The sequence below is a fragment of the Eleginops maclovinus genome, chromosome 3 (genome assembly GCF_036324505.1).
Source record: "Eleginops maclovinus isolate JMC-PN-2008 ecotype Puerto Natales chromosome 3, JC_Emac_rtc_rv5, whole genome shotgun sequence".
Taxonomy (NCBI): domain Eukaryota; kingdom Metazoa; phylum Chordata; class Actinopteri; order Perciformes; family Eleginopidae; genus Eleginops; species Eleginops maclovinus.
The window spans coordinates 10,603,182-10,614,533 of record NC_086351.1 but is presented as its reverse complement, the minus strand read 5'-3'; the positions used below and the strand labels follow the sequence as shown (position 1 = coordinate 10,614,533).

Genomic DNA, 11,352 nt, shown 5'->3' with positions numbered 1-11,352 from the left:
GCGACTACATACAATTTGGATTTCTTTGGACTGGAGATGAAGAGGATCCCAATCCACACTGTGTTTTGTGCTAAGAGTCGTTGGCGAACGAGGCTATGAAACCCGCCAATCTCAAGCGTCATTTTGAGAGCAAACACAAGGATTACATTCGGAAACCTTTAGCATTGGTTGATGAGATGAACTTAAAAAAACATGGCAAAGGTGGTTTCACAGTTTTTTGCAACGGGGGAAAATGCGAAGGCTACAGAGGCATCATACAGGGTATCCCTTCTCATCGCAAAAACAGGGAAACCTCATTCGATAGGTGAGAATTTGGTCAAACCAGCTGCCAAGGTTATGAAATTAACATGGTCCCCCTCTCAAATGATACTGTCCAGCGGCGAATAACAGCCATGGCTGAAAATATGAAAGATCAGCTGATCACACGTTTACGCCAAAGCCAGTTTTTCACACTGCAACTGGACGAGTCAATTGATATCGTGAATGAGGCAAATCTGCTGTGTTTTGTAAGGTACATTTATGATGGCGGTGTGCAGGATGAATTTCTGTTTTGTCGTTCCCTGCAGACCAACACCACAGGGGAAGACATTTTTGACTTATCAACGATTTCATCCTGCAGAATAATATCGACTGGACACGATGTGTTGGTATTTGCACAGATGGTGCAACTGCAATGACTGGGAAACAAAAGGGACTGGCAGCGCGCGTACGCGCAGTTGCACATTGCGCCACAGCCAGTGTGCGAACTATACCACGGTGTCCGGGGGAGCCGGATTTTTTTTTTTTTTTTTTTTTTGAGGGGGGGGGGGATTCTGATCTGTGACATAGGCCTATTAAATAGAAAATCCGTTGCACACGGGGTGCCAAAGGTCTACATTTACATGAAACAGAAACAGATTTACCGAGCATGTATGGGCTACGCAAACTTCAATCAACTTGATAATAAATAATCCACGGACCACCAATGTAACGTTTGACTGTTTAATTAGCCTAAGTCAATTTAAAATAACTAAAAATACATAGGCTACATTTCACATGTCATGGGCTTTAGCCTATAGCCGAACACACGCGATAGGTGCAGCAGCGCAGCACCAACCATGAACATATATTAATATTAACAATACAACAATACGCAACGATGCACATAGAGGGAGAGAGAGAGATATTAGACGCTGCATGGTGGAAGAGATGCTGATGGTCTATGGAGCCACTTGCGGGAGAGAGAGAGAGAGAGAGAGAGAGAGAGATATTAGACGCTGCATGGTATTTTTGGCATTTTTTTCAACACAGCAAAATTCAGTTAAGCGGGTCTTACCTAACACAAAAGCGACCACAGCGGTCTGGGCTCAGTTGCTTTTGCTCTAGGTCCACTAGCCCATGATGTGGACAGACGATGACCCGACTTCAGCCAAGATGTGATGAAGGGCGTTGGATCGAATCTCTCCAGTGGAGGTCCATTAAGGTCCACGAAAAGTAGTGAGGAGGTGCTGGCTTCACGCAGTCTATTGCGAGTCTTACTGTCCGTGTCATTCATAGCTGAAAAGCCCCTCTCGCACTCCGATGAAGTGGGCAGGTAAGTTCTGCTTGCAATGGACAGTTTCTCCAGCGTTTTGCCTGGTGCAGGTGCAGCATCTTGTAACTTCCAGTCGCGAAGCTCCTGTACTGCTTCACTAGCAGATTCACCGAGTTCTTTCGCAAGGGCCCGTATTTCTTTTTCCCCATACATTATAAGTGCGTTGCGGTCCTGTGGCCAAAAGCGCTTGTTGAGGGGTTTGAGCATATTGACAAGATCTGACTCTGGCATTCGCTTCTTAAGATTGTCGATCACAGACTGATAGAACTGACCCCTTTTAATTTTGCCGCTGCACTCCACTAGCTCCACACCTTTGAACAGTCTTTGTGTTATGCGGTCCTCGGCCTTCTGTGCTGATTTACCTCCACACTCTTTCAAAGCAGAAAGTACATCGATGCACTGCTGAATCTGACAATTCGCGCTCACTATGTCGATGTCTCTTTGCTGCAACCTTAGTGACAGGGCCTGAAGCTCACGAAGCATGTCTTTCATGCAAGCCAGATCGGCTACAAATCCAGCGTTTGAGAGTTGTTTATGGAGCCCTAGGAATTTCTTCCTTTCCGTGTCATTACGAGATGGATCCTCACTTGCGATTTTGAAGTGTCTTGCTAAAGCAGGGTAGTTGTTCCAGACGGCCTTAACAGTTCTAAAACTGCTTGACACCCACCTGATGGTAAAAATCTGCCCGATTTTTAAAAGCTGCATATTCAACTCCGCTGCTGCCTCCTCCAGGAGTCTCGCATTCTTTGCGGACTGATTGTACAAAATGTACAACTTTGAAACAAAAATTTCGAAGTGGTTACATCCAGCAACAAGTTTAAGAGAGTCATGGACTGCCAATTCTAGCCGGTGACAAAGACAATGTATAGACTGGATTTTGGGGAAGTCCTGTTTTAGGCGAGCAATGACCCCACTGTTTTTGCCAGTGAGGACAGACGCGCCGTCAGTGGCTATGCTGATGAGATTGTTAGACAAAAACTCGTCATCAAAACCTGCAACACGTAGAGCCTCTCTCAGGCTGTTGTAGATGGACTCGGCGTCTGTGCCCTCGACTAACTCTTTGAGGCCTAAAAACACATTATCCACATCTCCCTTTCCTGTCACGTCACATCTCACATATACAATCATATATGCACGTCCGTGCACAGTGCTCTCATCAATAGTGATGCTTATTTTTGACTGGGCCTTTTTAACATTACATACAAACTTTTTCTGCATTTCGAGTGCAATGTGGCCAATAATCTCAGCACAGGATTTGTCGGATCTGTGTACAGCGCCTACCTTTGCCCCATTGATCTCTTGAAGCTGCATGACAGGTGGGATTATTTTTTAAATGCCATCCTTTCCTTTGCTATCATATACGCAGATCGGAAAGCATTGGACGTTTCCTCCAGCAACTTTCCGTTGATTGCGAGAATCTGGTTCGGCAGTATTGCTTGTTTTCTTGTTTCTGCCAGTTCAACTGCCCTGTTGTGCGCCACACTATCCCGATGCTTGTAGATTTTCTTACGCAAGTTGTTCTTAGTTTTACTGGATACGTCCCCGTTCATCCATTCTTCTGATAAGTGCACTCCACCTTTATCAGTACTGAGGAGAAGGCTTTTAGCATCCCTGCAGAGAGTACAGCCTATGGATCCATCCTTGGAGAATAGCCATGGGAGGCGTGTGATCCACTCACTCCACTGTTGGCTGGTCCAGCCATCCGGCAGCCGCCGGACCACCGCAGCAACTTCACCCCCCCGATCTCGAGCAGCAGGCAGGGAGGAAGAGGAAGCACAAGTGGGGTGGTCATCAGCAACATCATCATCTTCTTCCATATCTCCTTCGACCTCTACTATGGTAATTGTAGTCATCACGTTAGAAGCCTCTTCTCTTGGCTCATCTTCTTGTGTCTCTTCAGCACACAAGTTATCTTTAACTGTCAAGTTAGCACTAGCAGCACTGACATTAGCTCCCTCCTCTCTCGGTACTGTTGTAACAGCAGTCACAAAGGATGTGCTTCCACCAGCTACATTCGTTTGGTCTTCTTTATCAAGTTGTTTGGCAGTCTTTTTAAAGAAATTGCCCAGTGTAAGTTGTTGTTTTTTTCTTTTCAACATACTGTCAGCAGCAGCAACAATACCTTGTAAACATGTAGTGCTACAGTAAATAAACGATCACGTGAGTGAATTGGTAGTGGGCGGAGCTGCAAACAGCGGCAAGCAGGCGACACTTTTTTCATGAATCATAAACTCTAAATTGATAGTTTTCACGTGACGTCAGAATGCACGTTGGAGTGCAAGAAAAGCTTTCCACAGCTGTCAGCCACTGGAATTAACGAACCGATTACCTTTCATTCAAAATCACTTAATATCTCTTTGCTTAACATTGTCTGAATAAGGTAGTACAATGCAAGACAGTTGTTGCTCGGTTGATTGTTCAAATCGGCTAAGAGACAAGTCCGGACGATGTTTTTATCGCATAGGCTACCAGCAGATAAAGAAAACTCAGACGATGCTCCTACCCCAGAAAAGCTTCCAAAGTCAAAACAACCCTCAAAGTATGTGTCTTTGCAGTGATCGTTTTATCAAATGGTAAGTTCACCTTATGTAATTAAAATACTTAAACCACCGTCACCGTGTTATGAATCGTGTAGTTTCATAGACTGGCTGAATATCGCAAATTGCGGGTGAGAGTTATCTAGCTCAGAGGATGCTATGCTTTCCCAGGATAACAGTAGGCTAACCTAGTTCAGCCTACACTTTACGAGTTAGCTGCTGAAGCTTGTTTTGAGACAGAGGGCTGATTTGAAAGAAAATAATTATTTGCAAATTCAACTATTCACGTGTATACTTTGAGGGCTGCCAAACTTTGATGGCATCTCCGAAGGCAGGGGTCACGTCTTATTGACTGTAACCACAACCTGGTTTTTTTTCTGCTGCTGATATGCCTAGTCCTGGCTTGTCTCCTCGCCGATTTGAACAACCAACCGAACAACAACTGTCTTGCATTGTATTACTCAGTCAGAACACATTAAGGTAGAGATATTCATTGATTTTGAATGAAAGGTAATCGGTGATCCTAGGTAAATTCCGGTGGTAGAACTAGACAGCTATCGAATGCCTTTCTTGCCCGCCAACTGGGCATTTTGACGTCATACAGCCTGACAACTATGAATAGAATTTTATTTCACTTATTTTACACCTTTGAAAAAAACATTACCCAAAATGGCATTTATTTGGTCATCATATCAATATTTTAGAGAGCTCCCCTAAAATTTCGCAAACCATGTTCCCAGGGGAGCTCATGTCACCACTAGGGGAGCTATAGCTCCCCCTGCTCCCCTCCAGTTCGCACCCTGGCCACAGCAACACACTGTTGCATTCACAGAGAATAGCTGGCTGTGAAAAAAATGCCACCATGCATCAAATCAGTACTGGACGAGTCTGTGAAAATTATGAATACAATAAAAACCAAAGCACTGAACACACGTCTTTTTAAAGCTCTGTGTGATGAAATGGGAAGTGAACACACAAAACTGCTTTTCCATACTGAAGTTCGCTGGCTGTCGCGTGGGAAAGTTCTCACCCGTCTGTTTGAACTGCGCGATGAGGTGATGTTATTCATGTATCATACTGATGAACTGTATGACAGACTGAATGATTTCCAGTGGCTCTCAAAATTGGCATACCTGGCCGATGTCTTTAGCGTTCTCAATGCTTTGAATTCAGCACTGCAGGGAAAAACCGTCACCGCCTTCAATTTGCAGGACAAAATTAAAGCTGCACGCCGCAAGATGGAATTGTGGTGTGTCCGTCTGGATCGCCAGGATTTTGACTGTTTTCCGACGCTTGTGGATTTTCTGCTCGCTGCAGATGAAGAGCTGGACGGCGGCACAGTTGTAGCCTTCAAGGAATATCTACAAGACTGTGAGCAGGATCGCTCAGGTGGAAGGTAAGAGACAGAAGGGTTCGGGGTTGGGCAAAAATAATAGCGTTTATTCCATACGAAACATGCAACGAAAGACTGCTCCCCGGCACTTCCAGGACGGTCAAGGCCAGGACGGGGTGTGTCGGCTTCCCAGGACCCAGCCTACTGCAAGACGGACCAGAAACAGGTTACCAACATGCTTTATATTAAATGACTGATTACCTGAATCTGATCAGCTGTCTGGTCTCCGGCCGAGCCACTCCCCTCACCCCAGCAGCCGGCGCTCTAACCACACCCGGCTGCCACAAAGACCTACACTTTCAAGATATTTCCCAGAACAGGCCCGTCGCGTTCAGGTAGGCATGGTAGGCAATTGCCTAGGGCCCCCGAGTAGGAGGAGGCCCCCCAAAGACGACAGGTTAAGATTTTTTTTTTTTTTTTTTTTTTTTTTTCAAAATTCAAAGAAAAGTCTGATACAAATGCAACATGAATCAAACAACATGCATACCAATAAGACAGGTCATGTATTCAACAGCAATGACGATTTTAAATAGCTTCATAATAATAAGCAGTCATCTGTATATGAAGGGCTCTGCTGCGACTGCGAGGGCAGCAACAGCGCCTCCCTAGAGCATGCGATGTCCGAAAAGCGCAACGACACATTGTAGTCGAAATACCCCAGCTCGAGGGGGCCCCCCCTTTCCCATGCATTAGCGCGACAGCGTCAAGTGCAAGTGAAAAGTGAAAAATTAAAATGAAGCGAAATTATCTCTCCGGCAATCAAAAAAAGAAGAAGAAAAGGGAAGAGGAGTAGAAAAGAAAACAAGACACCGGTAAGTAGAATATACACAATCAACATGAAAATTGTGCCAGGCAGGGTATACCATATTTTGCTAGAGTAGCGAGGTTGTAACGACGACTAGCTAGGAACCAGTGGTTTGGCATGCTAGCATGCTAACCAAACTTAAACTGCTACCTTTGACTTCACTATAAGTTCATAACGTTATCAGCTGGCTAAATTGATCAACGATTAATTCCTCTTAATATCCTAAATAAACTTCACATATGTTTTCAGTCGTTAGAGCCTTGAGACAACCAGTGAAATAGTTATTCCTGTAGTAGCTAGCTATTTAATAGGAGATTAACATGGGAGTTTACAATAATTTTGCTAGAATACCATTGGGTTGATTTACTTACTTTATTTACATTTTAACGGTTAACATCCCGGCGCAGATCAGCCACATGAAGAAAACAGCCACTTTAGTGTCAATTAATCCTTTTCTAAACCTATTCTGCTGTTTGTTGTTGTTGGTCTCCATGATAGCTGTAAATACCACTGGACCACCGTTAAAAACTGTACCGATAGCTTTGAGCTTTTTCTATGGGACACAGACAGTACACAGACACACACAGACACACCACGGGTGCGGGGATGGCGCTGTTGCCACTCACAGAATTGATTTCAGGAAAACAGCTCGTCTTAGTGACTGTATTTCTGTTTTCAAACCAGTGAAAACGGGATTATTGTAAGATTTTATTATTATTATTTTTTTTACTTTTTTTTGGTGAAGCAGTGCTTCACCTGTAGTCGTATAGAAACCGCCACTAAACCGCCTAGTAGGAACTGTGTGTAATGCTTTTAATATCTATTTCACCACAATTATCAGACTGTAAAATGATAGGATTTCAAAAGCATTTGAAAAATAACCAAGCTAATCATACAGTACTTATTCTTTCTCCAAGGGGCATTGCTGAAATTTCTTCATCCCGCTCTACCAAGTGTTGTCTCTGGTGCTACTGAAGGTAACGTTCTTTTCTACCTATTATTAGTGCCTTCTATCAACACACTTGATGTTATCAAAAATGACTTTACATTTTTCTAATTCAAGTCATAGTTGTGTGTATTCATTCCACTTGCCCACAGAGTCTTCTGGACATTTCAAATATGTGGGACATTCACTAATGTTAATGAATAACTGAGTTGTTGAGATCAATGCATGCAAAATGTGCAATATAAATAAAAAGAATATTATTTATGTATTTATTTATTTTTGCACCAGGGCCATCAACATCGTCTTCGTCACATGTTTATGAGGAGGAGCAAGTGGAAGACAACATTGCGGCGTCCACACCACTTCCCAGCAGTGGTTCAACAGAAGGTGCATTAAGCCGCACAATTTCAACTTATCACCTATCATAGTGACCCAAAGTTATAGCAGCATGTGCTGTGAAAGTGTATTAAAATGACCATTTGCTATAAAGCGTTACACAAGTAGATCACCATACCTTAAGCATTTAGTTGTCGTACTTCACACATGAAACTGTGCCATGAATTAATTTGTAATTACATATTTTTCAGCAGTGCCATCAACTCCATCACGACTTGAGGAGGAGCAAGTGGAAGCATCCACACCACTTCCCAGCAGTGGTTCAACAGAAGGTGCATTAAGCCGCACAATTTCAACTTATCACCTAACACCCATGTGCTATGAAAGTGTATTAAAATGACCCTTTCTTTTTAAAGCATTATACAAGTAGATCACCATTCCCTAGTTGCTGTACTTACCACATGGCAATTGTGCTATAAATTAATTTGCAACTATATGTTTTCAACAGTGCCATCAACTCCATCTCCACTTCATGAGGAGGACAAAGAGGAAGATGACATTGACATGGCAGAGACCACCCCACCATCCAGAACTGGGGTACCTGTAGGTATTGCAAGCACCACATTAAGTGATGACCCAGGATGTTGGCCCAGTGTCCTAACAAGCAGTATGCGCTGTGAAATAGTCAAAAAAGGACCTGTGCAAATCATGGACATTGAATTCCCGCAAAACTTAGACAATCCTCCTCGAAGATTCACCAAGGACAGTTACAAAAGAACCATGAAAAATGGTGAGAATATACATCGATCGTGGCTGGTGTATTCCATCCACACAGATGGAGTGTTCTGTTTCCCTTGTACTGTTTTCGGGAAGCGTGAGCGTGACAATGCCTTAACGACCTGTGGCTACGGTGGATGGAAGAACCTTTCCTATCGCCTAAAAAAACACGAGTGCACAAAGGTGCACTGTGACAATGTGAAAAAGTGGCACGACCTTCAGAGGAGACTGCAAACCAGTACACTGATTGATCAAAGACAGATGGAGTTGATGCAACTTGAAGTTGAACACTGGAAAGGCGTGATTCGGAGAGTGATTGCCATAGTTTCCCATCTGGCAGAACGCAACCAGGCTTTGAGAGGAACTACCAGTACCGTGTATGATCGCCACAATGGGAATTTTCTGGCTCAAGTGGAACTCCTAGCACAGTTTGATCCGGTAATGAATGAACACATCAGACGAATACAATGCAAAGAGACAAAGGTGCATTACCTGAGTGGAGTCATTCAGAACGAAATCATTCAGCTGGTCGGAGACAAAATCCTACAGGAGATTGCAAGAAGAGTGCACAAAGCAAAATACTTCTCCGTGATCATGGATTGCACTCCTGACATCAGCCACAAGGAACAACTTTCTGTTGTTCTCAGGATTGTCAACTGTGAAACACCTGTTTCTATTGCTGAGCATTTTTTGGGATTTGTACATGTTGAAGACACAACTGGTAAAGGGCTCAGTGAAATCCTGCTTGACCAGTTGGAGAAGCACAACCTCAGCATTTCAGATTGCCGTGGGCAGTCATACGACAATGGCAGCAATATGATGGGCCACAAACAGGGTGTGCAGGCAAGAATTTTAGAGCTGAACAACAAGGCGCTATGCATCCCATGCAGCAGTCACACACTAAATCTGGTTGTGTCAGATGCTGCCAAGTCTTCAGTGTTGTCCATGTCTTTTTTTGGTATGCTGCAACGACTGTACAACCTTTTCAGTTCCTCTGTGCACCGCTGGGCAATTTTGAAGCAGCATGTGAAGCAGCTCACCCTTAAGCCACTTTCAGGGACGAGATGGGAGGCCCGAATTGACAGTGTGAAGGTAGTGCGGTACCATCTACCTGAAATACTAGACGGACTGTCAGCACTGGAGACATATGCTACAGAGAAGGGGGACTCAGAGACCATGTCCTCAGCAAAAAGCTTACATGGTGAGCTTAAAACATGGTCCTTTCTTCTGTGCACAATAACCTGGTACAACGTTTTGTATCAGGTTAACCATATGAGCAAGCTCCTCCAGAGCCCGGATGTTTCAATGCAAACACTGAAAAAAGAAACCGAGGGAGTGACAGAGTACCTAGAAGATTTCAGGGAAAATGGACTCGCATCAAGCCAAACGGATGCAATGGAGATTGCAGAAGATCTGGAAATTGAGAGGAAATTGCCTGAGAAAAGGCAACGTAAAAAGAAAAGGCAGTTCCTTTACGAGAGTACAGATGAAACCCAATCGACCCCAGAAGAGGCCTTCAGAAGGGACTTCTTCCTGCCTTTGGTTGACACTGCCATCACCAGCCTAAAAGACAGATTTTCCAGACTGGAGGGGGTGTATGCCCTGTACGACTTCCTGTTCAGCATTGATATCATGAGGGCCACAATCAAGACTGGGAAATTGCATGAGAGATGCAGGAAAGTGGAACAAACCCTCCATGATATTGATGCAGACGACTTGGCATTGGAGATCAACTCTGCTGTCCACACCTTTCCAGATGAAGTATCCAGGTGCCCATTTAAAATGCTGGACTACATATACAGTGAGAAGCTGTTGGACCTGTACAGCAATTTAAGCATTGCACTGCGCCTACTTCTGACCCTTCCTGTCTCGGTTGCCTCCGGAGAGAGGAGCTTTTCATCTCTGAAGCGCATAAAGAATTACATGAGGTCAACTATGAGCCAAGAGAGGCTCTCTGGACTGGCACTCATGTCAATTGAGAGTGACGTCCGCAGGTCTTTGGACTTGGAGGGGATTGTGTCTGCATTTGCTGAGGCCAAGGGCCGCAAGCAGCAGTTTCAGTAGGAAATAAAAAAAATAATAAAGGCTACTTTTCAGTGTATGTTTGACCTCTTTTGTGATTAAAACGCACAGAATTGCGGAAATTTTTTTTTTAAAGGCCCCCAACAACTTCTTTGCCTAGGGCCCCCAAAATCCTAGAAACGGGCCTGTCCCAGAACCAGATGCAGGCTATGAGTGAATCAGGAATCCATTTGGGGACAAAACACACATCGAACACGTCAGTTCCAAGCTATCATCAAGACAGGTTGACAGCCTTGTGGCCATCTGATTGGACACTGAAGACAACTTTCAGAGAGAAAAGCTTGACAGACTTTTGGGTCCATGTCCAGCCTGAGCACCCAGAGCTGGCTAAAACTCTCCAGTTTGGATCCAGACATTGTTTCACTGATGTGTCAGCACAAGCAGCACCACCATGTCCGGTGCCTTGCTCAAGGGCACCACAGCAGGGCCTAGGAGGTGAACTGGGACCTCTCCAAGTAGCAGTCCCCCTTCCATATTTCAAGTCGACCCTACGATTCCCAGTCCAAGCCCCTACTGACTGAGCCACTGCTGGACTAGGGTTTCAATAGGAGGTCAAACCAAAAAGGTTAAGAGCCACTGCTCTGTGTGACCTCACAACACAACAAAACGAACAGCCATGTGAGTGAAACACACATTCACAGACAAAAGTGTGTACTGCACTTTGCTGGCATGCTGCCCGACCAAAACCACGTGGGTTTGATTAGAGCAGAAAGACAGTATGGTTTAAAGAGGGAAGGAGACCACAGGGAACAGAGGTAAAAAGAGGAAATGAGAACAAGAAAGGAGACTGATATACTCGTGCATGTGCAGGAGTATGTGTGTAATCAGAGTTTGATAAAATCCTCAAAGAGTAAATTTAGTGGCATAACTTTTGTGTTTCCTGGCAAGACACGGCAACTGTGT

The 11,352-nt window shown here is 44.4% G+C and overlaps 1 protein-coding gene and 1 pseudogene across 1 annotated transcript; both read left to right on the top strand.

Annotated features, from left to right (window-relative positions):
- Positions 1-392: 392 nt before the first annotated feature.
- Positions 393-5,171, top strand: LOC134861470 (zinc finger BED domain-containing protein 5-like; annotated as a pseudogene).
- A 2,043-nt stretch (positions 5,172-7,214) lies between these two features.
- Positions 7,215-10,574, top strand: LOC134862084 (zinc finger MYM-type protein 1-like). Its single transcript, XM_063879773.1, has 4 exons — positions 7,215-7,285; positions 7,543-7,641; positions 7,842-7,922; positions 8,099-10,574. Exon 4 carries the CDS (start codon positions 8,155-8,157, stop codon positions 10,429-10,431), a length of 2,277 nt encoding a protein of 758 aa, XP_063735843.1. The 5' UTR covers positions 7,215-7,285; positions 7,543-7,641; positions 7,842-7,922; positions 8,099-8,154; the 3' UTR covers positions 10,432-10,574.
- The last annotated feature ends 778 nt before the right edge of the window (positions 10,575-11,352 follow it).